This window comes from Lontra canadensis, unplaced genomic scaffold, assembly GCF_010015895.1.
Source record: "Lontra canadensis isolate GAN:19392208 unplaced genomic scaffold, GSC_riverotter_1.0 scaffold13, whole genome shotgun sequence".
NCBI lineage: Eukaryota > Metazoa > Chordata > Mammalia > Carnivora > Mustelidae > Lontra > Lontra canadensis.
This window is the reverse complement of record NW_022631007.1, coordinates 28,861,946-28,876,650: the sequence shown is the minus strand read 5'-3', so window position 1 is coordinate 28,876,650 and position 14,705 is coordinate 28,861,946. Positions and strand designations below refer to the sequence as shown.

General features: G+C 40.3%; 1 protein-coding gene across 9 annotated transcripts in view; it reads left to right on the top strand.

Moving 5' to 3' along the window:
- RBMS1 (RNA binding motif single stranded interacting protein 1) overlaps window positions 1–14,705 on the top strand; it is a 207,536-nt gene that overhangs the window by 64,055 nt on the left and 128,776 nt on the right. For 2 of the 9 annotated variants that reach the window (XM_032857937.1, XM_032857936.1), the window contains exon 1: window positions 13,869–13,889. The exons of 6 other annotated variants lie outside the window; for them this stretch is intronic. In XM_032857937.1, coding sequence (XP_032713828.1) covers window positions 13,884–13,889 — 6 coding nt within the window. In that variant the 5' untranslated portion in view covers window positions 13,869–13,883. Of the gene's footprint in view, window positions 1–7,529; window positions 7,549–13,868; window positions 13,890–14,705 lie in introns of those variants that run through there. One more of the 9 variants, XM_032857939.1, reaches the window with a different exon arrangement.

Sequence of the window (14,705 nt, the reverse complement as noted above, 5' to 3'; positions counted from 1 at the left end):
AGATGGTAGATATAATTAGACCCAAATGTGTAATTTTTCTTTTCGTTTAAAAGTTTTCAACTAAAAATTGGGTTCAGGACTCTGAAAAGCATTTTAAAATTCAGTCGCTCAGCTATCCCTCCAAGAGCAGGAATATCCAAAGTTGCCAGTTAATGGGGCTTCCATTCCCACTGCACTTTGGAAGTGATCAGCATTCTCAAATGCATTTGAGAGTATTTTCCCTCATTAGGGAAAAAGTGCCTCTCAGATTCTGAAGATTTTCTGTGTGAAAACAGAACAAAAAAAACACAGAACACAGAAGGGCAACATGAGTATGAGGAAAATATTCTCTTTAATTTTATGAAAATGGCACTTTTTTCTTGGATTCAGTACATTTAAAGTCAGTACATTTAAAATAACTCATTTCTAGAGTTGCAACTGTGTGCAAGGCATTAAGGTAGACCCCTAGCTCTTGACAAGCTTCCATTTCCATGGAACACACAGATAGAACCAAAGTACAATATGAGTGGCCATGGTAGGGAGCATATTGATTTCAATGGCGACATCAGAGGCCAGCGGTGAATGCTGACTAGGGGAAATACAGGCCCAAAGCGGTCTAAACCATGGGTCTGGATCCCTTCAGAAGAGCTGAACTTGGATCTCTAGATGTGGAGTGCTAGTTGCGGGTGAATTCCAATATGGAAAAAAATCTAGAATAGGGAATAAAGAGGGTAAAGGAAGATGACCAAAAGAGTAGGCATCTTGGAATTCCATGAAGAGGAGTGACAGAACTCAATCGTGTTGGATGAGGGGATGAAGAGGTGCTTGTGATTGCGTGGTAAGGGCACAAGCCACCATGCAGTAGTCTATGTCTAGAATGGGAAGCGAAGATGAGCAAACATCCACTGATGAACGTCTTCCGGGAACACTGGCAATGAAGGAGAGAAGGAATAGGAGCTTAAAAATGGAAGGGCCTGCTGTCGGTGATGGCATTGACGTGATAGAGGAGTGGGAGCCCAAAGACATTTCTACATCTGGGATGGGAAGAAGAATGGTGGTATGAAAAGTAATGAAATAACGCCTACAAAATACTTATAACAGTGTCTGGCACGTTATGCACTCAAAAAAATGTTATATAATAGTATTATTTTTTATTAAGAGTGCAGACTAGATGGAAGAATGGTAAATTTGGAACTTGATGTCATGCAGTGATGTTAGTCCTTGAAGTCAGGTGAATAGGCAAGTTTTGTTGCAATGGAGTTCAAGGATCTGCAAGGTTGGGGTTTTAGATGACATGATATCAACTAGGAAAAGCTCTTAGCTATGTGCTAGATTATCTGAAGGTAAGTAAATGATAAGTAATCTCTATAATTTAACCAACTGATGTGTCTAATCTGCTTCTCCCTGAAACTGTAAAGGAAATATTGTCTCTTTTCCCTTTTTACAGTTAAACAGATTTAGGTGAAGATTGCTAAACTAGCAAGTGGTAGAATCATCGTTTGAACACACAATTTCTGTTGAAAGCCCGTGCCTGTGCACTACTCCATATGGTGGACAGGCATGGGCTTTCAGTGGAAATGGTGGTTTATAGGTGATAGACGGAGATGGAGTGCGTTTCCAGGGCTGTGCTGTTTTGCACTGAAGAACCAAGGAAGAGGCGGATAGGTGCCTATTGGTGTGGGGAAGACAGCAGAATCAGCCACTGGAGTTTCAAGGGGAGTTGTGTCATCAGGGGAAAGTCCTCAGCTGCTTTAATCATTCTAAAATACATTTTGGTACCATCTTGGGTTTTAATAAATATATGCTCATTTGAGAAAACAATCATTCCTAAATCATTTTAGGTCAAGATGCCCCAAATTTCATATACTTTTTAGCAAGGCTTCTTTCTCTTTTTTATAGCAGAGCTTGATATATGTATAATAGGTTATAGATGTATCTATCATATTGATAGCTACGTATTATATCTATTACACATTGCATATATATGTATGTAGGGAGGGAGGAAGGGAGAGAGAGAAAGCTAGGGGAGACAGACAAGAGGCAGAGAAGAAGGATGGGAGGGAAGAGGAAGAGAGAGAATGTGCGCACGTGAGGACAGGAGAGCTGAAGTTCAATGCTAATCTTTTCTGGGTTCTTTTAACCACTCTCTGTTTCATTCTTTATAACAACAATGTTCAGATAAGGATGGGAGTGTGTGTCCTCATCATCTCTGATCCTGAATGGTGCAGCGTAAGACTCGGTGACCGATGGGAGTATATAGCATTCTTCAGGTGTGCTGGACCTCAACAGATGGTTGAGAACCATCACCTTACGGAGAAGCCAGGTCCGTAAGGACTTGGCAAGCTCTCCCAGGACACCTTTCAGTGTAGTAAATAGTGGAGAGTACTTGGCAAACCTTGGCCATAGTTTCATCAGCAGAGGAGTTTATGATGTAAAGAGACTAAGTTGACCTAATTTAGGCATTAATACAGTCCTTAGAAAATATAGTGCAAGCTCTTGGAAAATAGATGAGTGGGAAAAACTCAGAGGGGGTGGCCCATAAGCTGTGATTTCAACAGAGCAAATAGGGAGGGATGAATGTGGTTTGGCTGATGGAAAAACAGAGGCTGTTTCCTGGCAAAACTCAGAGCCAGAAAAGAGTGAGTTCATGAGCAGCCAAAACACAAGCAGTCATTGGAAGAGAGGTGAAGGGGGGAAAGGGATAGAAGTGGAATGCTTTACAAGTCATGTGCACAGATTTGCATTTGATGTGGAGATTTTAGGAAGTAGAATGATAGGACCAAAGAGGTCATAAAATTCTTTGGAAGCAGCGTACATAGAAATTTGGAATTAATAAGGACCTGTCAGAGGGAGAAATAGAGGAAACTCTAGCAGTTCTAGTTTGAGGAAACTATTAGATAATAGATACGGACAAAGGAGAGAGTCAGTGAGGACCAAAGAAATGCTGATTTAGAAATCATGTGTTTTCACGGTCAGATGTAGAAACTGGCCGAATCCTGTTTAATTACTTGGATTTGTGGCATTTTCTAACAGAATCACATTCCCTTTTTACTATCTAGACTGCCATCTTGTATCTCTACTTTTTAAATGTTTGGTTGGGTGTGTGTGTGTGTGTGTGTGTGTTTAATGAGAGATTCATAGAGAAAAGGGTAAAATGGGCAGATAAAGTAGTTGTTTAAAAGAAAACTTATAACCAGCTATGTAGTCCTTTCTAGGTATTGGAGCACCAAGAATCCATTCGCCTTGGTTTCTGGACTCTGGAAATTAACCTCACAAGCCTTTTAATACACTGGTATCATCTAAAACTACTTTGGTTGTACGAATTTTCAAACATACATTAGAACAGAAAGATGAGCTTCAGCAATTATCAAAAATTTGTTCATTCTTATTTACAGATAGAACTTTTAAAAATACTGTGTGACAGAATGAAACAAACTACATGATTTTCCATTTCAAGAGCTTGTACACCTACTTTTAAAAAAATTTGGTAATCATCAAAAACTTAAATTATGATTTTTTTAAATAAAGGGGTAGAGAGATACAGAAATGGGAAAAACAGTTTTGACAGTGATTTGCAGTATTTTTGTAGCCTGATATACTTAGTGATGTTCATGGTAAATAGCTTGAGCTAATTCCAAGACTCCTTAAAAGAGCCCCTAAACTAGTATATATTTTCAAATCACTCAAGAGATCATGAATTACAGATCCTGGGATGATATTTTCTAATACTGAAGACTTCTGGCTAATAAATTGGAATTTATAATTTGTCACTGAATTAACATGTCTCAAAATTAGAAGCTTGTTTGACTTTGATGGAATAGTAGTATCTGTTCAAGTGGGACTTGCCTGCGTTTTGAAGACGTCGTTCATTCATTCATTCATTCATTCACACATTCATTGAGGCAATATTTGAATGCCTGATATGTTCCAGTCTCTGAGTTAGGTGCTTGGGATCTATTAGCAGTTTGATGTGTTAATAATTCCTATAAGGTAATTTTCATTATGAAACCAATTAGAGTTTTCTCTTCTTACAAGGGAAACATTACAGATAAATGAAGTTTATAGATAATCTCCAAGTTTATGGAGACTTTCGGTTGGTCCAGACTATAAGTTAGTTCAGCCTATCATCACTTAATGGATTGACCATTTTGCTTCGGTTTTTCATATTGGCTTTATCTTCACACCAACAGGGAAATGACTAAAAGGAAAGCTGTATAAAGGAGAAGGAGGAAATACAAGGGGCTGGTCACTTACTGAACAAATATGAAATATCAGATAGTAGCATCTACGGATAGTCCTTGCTCCAAGTAAACCATTTACGCTTCTTCTCAATAGTGGGGTCATTTTATCTGCTAAGTTATTGTTTTTGATTCACTTTGTAATTTTGTATCAATTTTAAGGATTATGATAACATTTTAAATGTTTTTTTTTTTTAATGTCTGATTTCTCCGATTCATGGAAAATTGCTTTCCAATCTAAAGCCAGAGGAAGACTGAGAGCTCGCATTCCATTTCCTGCCAAAAGATGGAAATCTGTTTGAGAGCCTCATAGGTTTGAATTGACGCTGAGCACCAAAATGGCACGGACGCCCGTTCTTTGGAATGTGTGTGCACGTGTGTGTTCAGGCATCCGTGTGACTACAACCTGCTAAAGAAGTAGCAGTACAGGATGAATGTTCTCAAGTTCTCTTTGCAACTGACAACTTTAAAGTACTAATAGCAAGAAGTGCAGAATGGAGAAGTCTGATCAGTATCTACAGATTTAGGTTCATCCCCCTTTATGCTTTCTTATTACATAAATGCACTGGATAAAACACTGTGGGTGTAATTCGATATGATTGTGGGGAAATGGCTGAGGAGGGAGGTAGATAGTTCAGCTTGTTCCTCTGGGATGGATGCCTTTGTTAAATGAGGGTAAAGTTTCTCATTTGGACTTGTAGAGACTGTTCCCCACTAGTCTTAAGACACACGGTCAGATCTCCTTGGAAAAACTCAGTCTGTGAGTCGTTTACTTGTAACCTCTTAGTAGCTCCTAGTTCTTAGGAAGGTGGAAAACGAGTAAAAAAAGTATGTCTCCAGCCTAGGCTGTGAATGAAAAGACATGTGTGTGCCTTTGTATTCATGGTGCTCACGCACCTGTATGCCATGTAGACAGAGTCTAAGACTCACCTTTTTCACATTTCAGCATCTCTGAAATCAGAATCCATCTTCTAATTTATGATGTCTGATAATTACTGTTGTCCATTTTTTTCAAATGGGAATGTGTCAGGAGTTGTCACACATCTTCTAATTAGTGGCGTCTTAGATTCACGACACACCATTTATATCCAAATATTTATAGGATGCTGATCTCAGAGAGAGGAGTAGAACATTTCTCTTTTCCCCAAAAAGTAAAACAAGAAGATTTATTCTGACAGTAATACTTTAGGTCAAGAGAAACCATTTGGTTGCGGACTCCTATTTCCTTAATAAGACACACGCAAATGCAGAATGATTCATTTCTTACACTCCCTCTTATAAGGGATCCCAAGTGATTTAAAAATTAAGATGAAAACTCATCATGTTTACTGTATTCTATAAAACTTATCCTTTAAGATTTGATCACTCCCTTTCTAACTTCAGACGGTCATGGTTTTGAAAAATGCGTGAAAATCATTTCAGCGACTCGTGTGTGTGTGTGTGTGTGTGTGTGTGTGTGTGAGTGTGTGTGTATAAGAAGGCTGGCTTGCTTCATCCATTCGTGACTCTAACAAAACCTATTCTACACAGGACAGTGGATTAAGAAACTCATGAGAGATTTACAGACTTCTAAAGCAACCTTATAAGATTGTTAAGGCTCAAAATAAGAGGATTCTTCCCTCACTTTTATGAGTAAGGAAGTGTGGAATCACCAAGAAAAAAACACTATACAATCTATAGAAGACATAGACTAGTTCTGGGGTAGGACTGTGATACATAGGGTTAGAGTTGGAGACCATTTAACTGAGAAATTTGTAATAGATATGGCTAAATATGGATAGATAGAATGCACTCATTTTTGGTCAGGGTGTCCGAAGAGAGACAGTAGCAGTCTTTCCATTATTGCAATACTTAGTGAATGATTATTATATATCAGGCACAGGGCCTGACCCTTAATAATCCTTTCCAACCCTGAGATTCTCTATTTCCCGGCTTCATGACCTTGGGCTTGTTGTTTAACCTACCCGAGGCTGTCTTACCTGTTCAAAAAAAAGTGGTCCTGCCTCCTTCCCTGAGACTTTAACACAGTTACGTATCATAAGAATTTAACAGGATTTTAACACTTCATAATCCTTTAGTTGAAACATTATCATATTTGCTATTAGATCAAGTATTAGGTAGGAAGCTGAAAGGAGGGTGGTTCTGGGAGGATCTATTTAATATGTTGTCAGCATTCTGGGAGTGTTCTTTATAGTTTGGAATTAGGAATTGCTGATGTCATGATCAGTCATATTGTCCTGACAACATCAGAATTTCCTCATTCGCCTTGTCTTCGCTTGGGGAGTATCAATTTGCGACAGGTTTGTCATCTGTTTGCCCCATGAGTTAAGTGTATTAGATAACCCAGAACTAGTCATTCTTAAGGACACATTGGGTGGGGAATTTTTATAATAAACTCTGTATTTAGCCCATTCCAGAATTTTAAACTAAATATTCTGATGTTGGAAAATTTGCCATTGTACATACCCAACTGAATAGAAATTCATTTCTAATACTTTATTCTCTTGTTTTAACCTTTACATTTTTAATTCAGTGGAGAATGAAAACCTTCTCAGCATTCCTCTTTTCTTAAAGGACATCATTAACTGTCCTGTCACCCTCCTGTTCAGGTGAAATAGGCATCGTTTAATGGTAATCGTAGCAACAGAAGAGAAAGGAAATGGTTTCATTGGGGTTTTTTCCTCCTGTGGTTTTAAATGCTTTTAAAACCTCATTTGTGCTGTGGATCCCAGGTTTTGAGTAAACATTGGTTATGTCCCCCAGACATTTAGGAGAGTCTTAGAATAACCTTTTGACAGTGTGAGCTTACAGGAGGGGTTTTTTGTGTCCCATGGACAGCTGTTTACTGTGTACTCTTCGAAGTTGTCATTCAGCAGCTGATTTTTACTCATGAGAAGGAGACGGTCATTCCAGGTTCTAGTTTTGTTTTTCATGATTTCAAGATTTTTGGGAAGGGGGGTCTCTAGTTTTCTACAAATTCTCTTGATTCCCTAAGTCCTTTCTGTCTCTTCCCAGGTAACAAGAGACAGATGTGATGGCTCTTTCCATGGCACAGCAGCCCCTCCCTTGCTCACCTCAGCCCTTTTCCTTGCTCTCACACAGTGGATGATTATTTCCATCTTTTAGGGAAACTGTAATTTCAAAGATCATCTCATATCTTCCATAATTTGTACAGTTGACTCTAATTCATGGACAGTTCATTGAATTATCTCAAAGTATTCTGAAAATAAGCACTTGTTTTCTTATAGGCTTGCTATAGGAATGGAGAATAACAGTTCCAAAAATAGATTTCCACAGTTAAAGAAGATAGAGGATTGAGGCATCCATCCAGGTAATTTAGAAAAACCGTAATCCACAATAAATGAAAACTGGAGCTCTTTGTCCTAGTTTTCTAAATAATTGACACTCTTTTATTTTATAGAATTTGATGTAAATTCAATGTGGTATAAAATAAAGACAAAAATCTTGAATTTTTAATTCCTATAGCCTTACCCTGTCCCAGATTTTTTTTATAAGAATAAGAACCTATATAGCTATTATTTTTAAAATATTTTATTTATTTATTTATTTGACAGCAGTAGAGAGCACGAGTAGGTAGAGCGGCAGGCAGAGGGAGAGGGGGAAGCAGGCTCTCTACTGAGCAGGGAGCCTGATGCAGTCCTCAATTCCAGGACCCTGGGATCATGATCTGAGTCAAAGACAGCTGCTTAACTGACTTAGCCACCCAGATGTCCCACCATATAGCTCTTTTTATAGAAAAACTTTGGAGAAGAAATTTAACTTATAGAGAGCCATGGTTCCAGAAATATGAGATAGCTTTGAATTTTATTAACTATTCTTTTTTTTTTATTTAAGATTTTATTTATTTATTTGACAGAGAGAGAGAGAGCAAGCGCACACAAGCAGGGGGAGTGGTAGGCAGAGGGAGAGGGAGAAGCAGGCTCCCTACGGTGCAGGGAGCCCAGTATGGGGCTCCACCCCTGGACCCTGGGTTCATGACTGAGCCGAAGGCAGATGCTTAAACTAACTGATCCGCCCAGGCGCCCCTTATTAGCTATTCTATAACAGCAGGGTGATAACTAATTTATGAACAGATTATTTTAGTGTTTTTTTATACTAAAAGTTTTTTAGTTTTTTAGTGTAAATGTTTTTTAGTGTAAGTGATTTGCTTCAGATTTGGAGGATGTTTTGCCATAGAGAGAAGTGTCCTAAATAATGATTAGGATCTTAGTTGACTTATAAGCATCTATAAATCCCACAATGAAACTGATCAGTAATATGGTCTCCTGCTACTTTCAAGGGAAAATGTGTTTTCAGTTCCAGTGCATGTTTCTGGAAGTACCTTCCACATTGTCACCATCCCAGCTTCTAGAAGGTAGTTCTTTCTGTATCTCTCCCAACTCCATCCTACCAACTAGCCCAGAAAATGAAACTGGTTCAAGAAAAGAGTTATATCTTAGTAACCATCAGTTAAAAGAGATTTAGGAACTAGGTTAGGTGAGAATATATATCTGTACTATTAACTGTATATTCTAATTTTAAAAAGCTTGCCTTCATATTCAACTGAATGAAAATTCAACATTGTCTGTATCCTTTTTTTTTTTTCAAAGATTTTTTTTTATTCATTCATTTGAGACAGAGAAAAACACCCCCGTATCCTTTTTTAAGTGAGGAGGTCTGAGGTCACATAGATGGTGACTGGGGAAGACACATGCTTAGTCTTAGTCTCTTAAGTTTCCCCCCATGGGGTTTGGACTTGACCCTTAGCTAAGAGTTATAATAACCATTTTTAGTGTTATTGGAGGCAGGGGACTTTGGAGTCAGAGAGACCTGAGTTCAAGCTCCCTAGTTTCATCATGTATTAGACCTATGGCCTTGGGAAAGTTCCTTCAGCCTCCAAGCTTCAGTACTTCAGTTTTATTTTCAGTAAAGTGGGATAAGTGTTCTTTTGTTGTGCGCGTGTGTGTGCAAAAGAGAGAGGGAGGCAGGGCAGGGGACATGCTGAGATAGTGCCTGGAGTATAGTAGTTACTCAATAAATGACACCTGTTATTTATTAGTCCATGCAGGGAAGCAGTAGTAGGGCAAAACCTGTTGGGTTTGGTTCCCCAAAATAGATTTAAGAATCATTGGATTATTGCTTGTGGTCAGACTCTACAGAATAGGGGTATGTTTATGTTCTGTATGCATTCTAGGATTTTAGCTATAGAGCTATAGTTTTATTATAGTGGTTTCATTTTTCTATCATATGATTTTATGTGTGCCTAGGGAGGCTTTAAGTCTGGAATAAGGATCGTAGATTTTTTAAAAAGCAAGATAGTAAATAATAGAAAATATTGCTGCTACTTTTGAAATTGGGTGCTTTATCAACTCTTATTTTGTACCAGGAAAGAATAGAAATTTAAAGAATCTGCTGACCTCATATTTTTTCTTTCCTTTTTTTTTCCCCTCTCTCTCTTTTTGTTGGGAGCCGGAGGCTTTGTGAGCTTTTAAACATAGAGACTCTCAAATGTAAACAATTTTTTAGTGTGAACTGCTTATACTAACCAATACCATGTGATTATATTTTATTCATTAAAGATTGTAATTTGAAATACTGTTGGAGGAGTTTTTCCTCAAGTCCTTTCTGTTTTTAATGTGATCCAAATAAAATAAGACTCCTGAAGTGCTTTAGCAGTGATAGAGGGCTAGAAACCTGCTATAGATTTGTTCTTTTGTTGATAAGAGATGTTCTATTCTTACCTCCTTGGACATCTTTGCCCCCATTTTTTTTTTTCTTCTTTCAAAGCTGAGCTTCCTCACTGTACTTTCTTTGTAGTAATTTCATTCGAAGGCTCCTCTCTTCGGCGTGGCTCAGTAATGTGTGTGTTGGAATGAGGGGTTTTCCTAGCCTGTTGACTTTTTGTCATCTGTTCCCTTCTGGGAGTTCATCAATTAGCCATGATTTCAGCAGCTATCGCCCCAAATCCACTAGCTGTCTCATCCAAGCCCTCTATCTTAAAGTCTATCTTTCTGGTCATCTGCATAATGCTTCTTTCTAAATGTCTCTCAAACAAAACATGTGTTCATCAGAGCTTCGCACACCCATGTCATATATCCCGTATTATCTTTCTCTCTGGTAGACTCCCATAGCATGTACTTATCCAGACCACTTGGCTGGGACTTACCACTTAATGCGTTGTGTTATTACTGTATAGTAACTCGAGTGCTGTAGGGGTTACAGTACTCACCTAGGAACTGAAGCATTATTTATAAGGCTTTGTGGGGAGACAGCATTATAGAGTTAAAGGAGCACAAGGTGAAGTCTTTTAACCCGAGCTGGGTCTCAGTGTTAACGCTTGCTTGCTACTTAACTAGCGATGGGTAGGTCAGCCAGTCCTGCTTTCTTCCCTGTCATCCATAAATGGAGCCTTTTCTCCCTTCCCACTTCACAGGGTTGTTGTCAATGATTTATAAATGAGAGTCACATTTTCAGATTGTTTCTTGGGACAAGTGTCTCCTAAGTTCAGGTGCTCAAATTCCAGGTCTACAAATGCTTAGAGGTCAGGGGTCTCCTCTCCTCCACCGAGATTGCAGGCTTCTGCCTGTACCCACTGGCTCAGTCCTTATTAGCCTCCTTCGCAGACTCCTCCTGCCTTACAGAAGTGTATTCTCTCATGCTGCCCACGGTCTTCCCATTCATACCGAAATGGTCCCGGTCCAACACAGAACTTCCTTAAAGGAAATGGGACAAAAACAAATGCGGGAGAAAAACTCCAAGGCACCTAGGCTATTGAAACAGACCTTTTGCCACACTTTTTTTTTTTTTTTAACCTCTGAAAGTTAAGTCTGTGGTGTACACAGACTCAGAAATCCCCTTTCACTTGTTGTCAATTCCATCTATACCCTTGCTCCCGCTCTTTGATGGTCAGCCAGACGTCCTAGGTATCAGTTATATATACGGTACCCCCACTTAAATCTACAAACCATCGCTATAAAACCTGGAAAAACAGTAGTAACAGTTTGCATTTATTGAGTTTGGCGCTTTTGTTGTTATACCGTATGTATACTTAAGACAATCTGTGAGGAGTCTGGGACTGGGAGAGGTTAATTCACTTGCCCCAAGCCATGTGCCTAGTAAGTGAGAAGCTGAAATGTGGAGCCAGATCTATTCGGCTATTTAAATTTTGTTCCTTGGATTGCGAAATCCAGAGTCACTTAAGCCATCTGAAGAAGGAGGGTGTGGGGTTAAGTATACACATGGAGGGGCTGTTGGAAGCCAAAGCAGCTCTGGGGACTGCTGCTCCCTTCACCATCTCACGGCCAAGTGCTCACCCGCTCCTGGCATCTGCTTTACTCTCTGCTTGCTGCCAGGCAGCTTCCTGTTTACTCATAGTTTCTGCTTCTTCATAACCTTGGCTTGCATATGGTTTTGGCTTTTCATGGCCTCAACTCTACCCCCTGGCACTGTTGCAGTTTCTGCCCCTTTCCTAACTAGTTCAGCTCTTGGAGTTTTCTGAATCAGATTCCCAAGGGTGAGAATCTGATTGGCTCTGTTCATTTTTTCTATCCGATCAATGTCACAGGTCACTGGCCTTTCTCTGGATTGGCTGCTCTTGGGTCAGATTCCCATAACTTTACCCACCAGCTGAGCTGGGGGTGGAGGGTGTTGTAGGTCTGCCCAGACGGCTAAGTCTCAGTTTCCCTTTCGGGAGAAGGAGCATTTACAGGACAGATTCCAAAGCCCTTATTCTTCCCATGATAACTTGCAGTTTCTCTGGAATGTTTCCTTGCTTTGTGTGTCTTAAAACGTATTTGTTTCAAAGGTTAATAAATATTCCCAGATGAATCTCACTAAGCTATATCCCTGTAATCATTTACAACTAAGTGCTTGTGACTATCTATAATGGATTATATATACACACATTATTTCATATTTCTGTTATTTCTCTTAGGTTGGAATCATTTGGGCTTTAGTGATTTCATTACATTTTATAGTCTTTGAGGCTGTCTTCTCTTTTCTTTATAATGCTTTACTTAGTTAAGAGTATGGCACCTACCTAAGTCTGGAACTTTTGGACCCTGACTGGTAGACATTGTTTTTAAAAATATATGCCTTGTGTTCTTTTCTTGTCATTCATCTTTATAGGACACTATATATATATTTTTTTTGGTATTTTGATATCTTTTTTATTCTTCAAAAGAGTCTTAAATACTATTTACATTTAATAAGAATACTAATGTATTCTTAGTATACTTTGTATAAAGTATTGTTAGTATATTTTAGTATTCTAATTTAAATTTTGTTATTACTTGAAATTTTGCCTTGTCCTTATAAAACTGTTGCAGGATATCAAATCACATCTTAGCATTCTAGAATAGCACAACATCAAAAGTATTGTGAACTTAGAGCAGAGCCATAGAAAAATTAATCTATGCTGTTCTTTGTGGTTTAGATTGTGGTTTCCTAAGAGACCAGTCATGGCAACTGAGGTTGTACATGGAATTTTTTTTCCATAGATGATAGGTCTGAACTTCTGGGGTCCTGGGCATTAAGTTCTCAGGAAAAGGTACCTATAACTTGAACAGTTCTACCTAACACTTTATGGTTTATACCCGTGGTTGATAACTTGCAGTAAAGCATCCTATGATGCGAGGCAGCAAAGCAGCAGCTGAAACAATCGTAAACCCATTGAGTTATAGGAAATAGTTCTGGCATATATATAATATTAACATGCAACTGAATGTTAGTTGTGCTGTGTTTATTTAAATCACTTTAAAGGACAGATATGTTTCTGTGAATTTTATCTAGCAAGTTTTTACTTGACCATGGTGTACCTAGTACTGTGCCTAGAATAATTTCATTTGTTGGTGCTTTTTATTTTTAATGGAAAGAATTAGGAATTACATATATGCATGTTTTGTGTATATAGTTGTTTTTAATTAGGCGAGACTTGCTAGTTCTCATCATTTTTGCTGGAGAATGTTAGGTGCATCTTGGAATATGGAGGTGGAATATGGTGGCGAAGTCACCAGCAGGTTATCTAAGATGTTTCAGTTCCTTGCTGCTGGAAAAACCTTTGAATAGCCACACCTTTTTTTTTTTTTTAAGTTTATTTTTTTATTTGTTTTGTAATCTCTACACACAACATGGGGCTCAAACTCAGAACCCTGAGATCAAATAGCCCCAGCTAAAGACTAAAAGACTCTAGGGGACACTTTTTGTTTTCCTTATGGCAGCCAGACGTTAAGTGTCTTCACTTCTTAGAGGAGTTAGGATTTTTCATTATCATGGCAGATGGCTCTTTCCAAGGTGTTAGAGGCCAGAGGCCAGGGGAGGAACTTTGTAATACCGCTGTGATACTACCCTGTAATACTGCTGAACAGGCCAACGTGAAAGATGGCAAGCCTACCAGACCCTGTGGGGTCTGCCTGTAGGACTTGCTGTAGAGGCCTTCCGCAATGCACATGTTCGAGGCTTCATACACCCGACTTGAAAGTGATCAAGAAAGGGGGCATCTTGAGCCGCCTTGGATAATTTCAACTGGGAAACAAAGGAAACAACCTCCTCCCTTTGTCTCCTTTTTGCAGTTTCTGTGTCCCTTCAATAGAACACATTCGGTGGCATCTGTAGTTTAACGTATAGCAGGATTCCGCTATTCGGTTTAAAGGAAGTCTTACCAACCCAATGGCCGTAAGTGATTTTCGCTATTTGATATTGTTAATTTGAAGGTAAACTGGTAAACTCTGGCATGGGAGTGAAGTACAGAACTTTACCATCCGTACTTGCTGTGAGAGGGTGGGTAGTGTACACCTGTTTTCCAATGCTAAAATTTTAGCGTTGTGATTTGGGGGAACGCCGAGTTGCAGAGGTTTGACGGAAGGCTGGTTTGTTGGTTGAAGTAGAAGTGGTTGCTGGCACCTTTTGGGGGAGACTGGGGTCGGGGGTGGTGGGGAGTTAGCCAGGATGAAAGAAAAGAAAGAAGACCCGGGACTGGTTCAGTTGCTAGCCAGGTGTCTGGGTGCTCCCCGAAGCCATACCCTTAAAGGGGGCTTCGAGCAGGGGTGCAAAGCTCCGGCTGGTGCTTAGGCAAAGAGCCGAGGTGGAAAAAAGAAAAGAGGAGGGGGGTGGCTACTCCAAGGAATGTGCGGCACGCGGGGAGCCAGACCCAACCATTGCACGGAGCGGGGGCGCCGGCGGCTCCCTCCGCGGCGCAGCCCCGGCCCCGGCCCCAAGCCCGGGAGGGAGCGAGCGGGGGCCGATCGGCTGGCTGGGCTGCGGGCGCGACGCCCAGAGGGCGGGCGGGGAGGCGCGGGTGGGCCTGGGCGCGGCGCGAGGCGGTGCGCTGCCGCCTCCCCGCCCCCGGCCGGCGCGCTCTCGGGGCGGTGGTTGAGGCCGCGGTAGGTGGGGACGCAGCGGCGCTGCTCCTCCGCTGCCGCCGGGAGAGTCCGCGGCGGCGCCAGCTCCGCGCGCGAACTCTCGTCCATGGCACGCAGGGCGGCGGCCGCC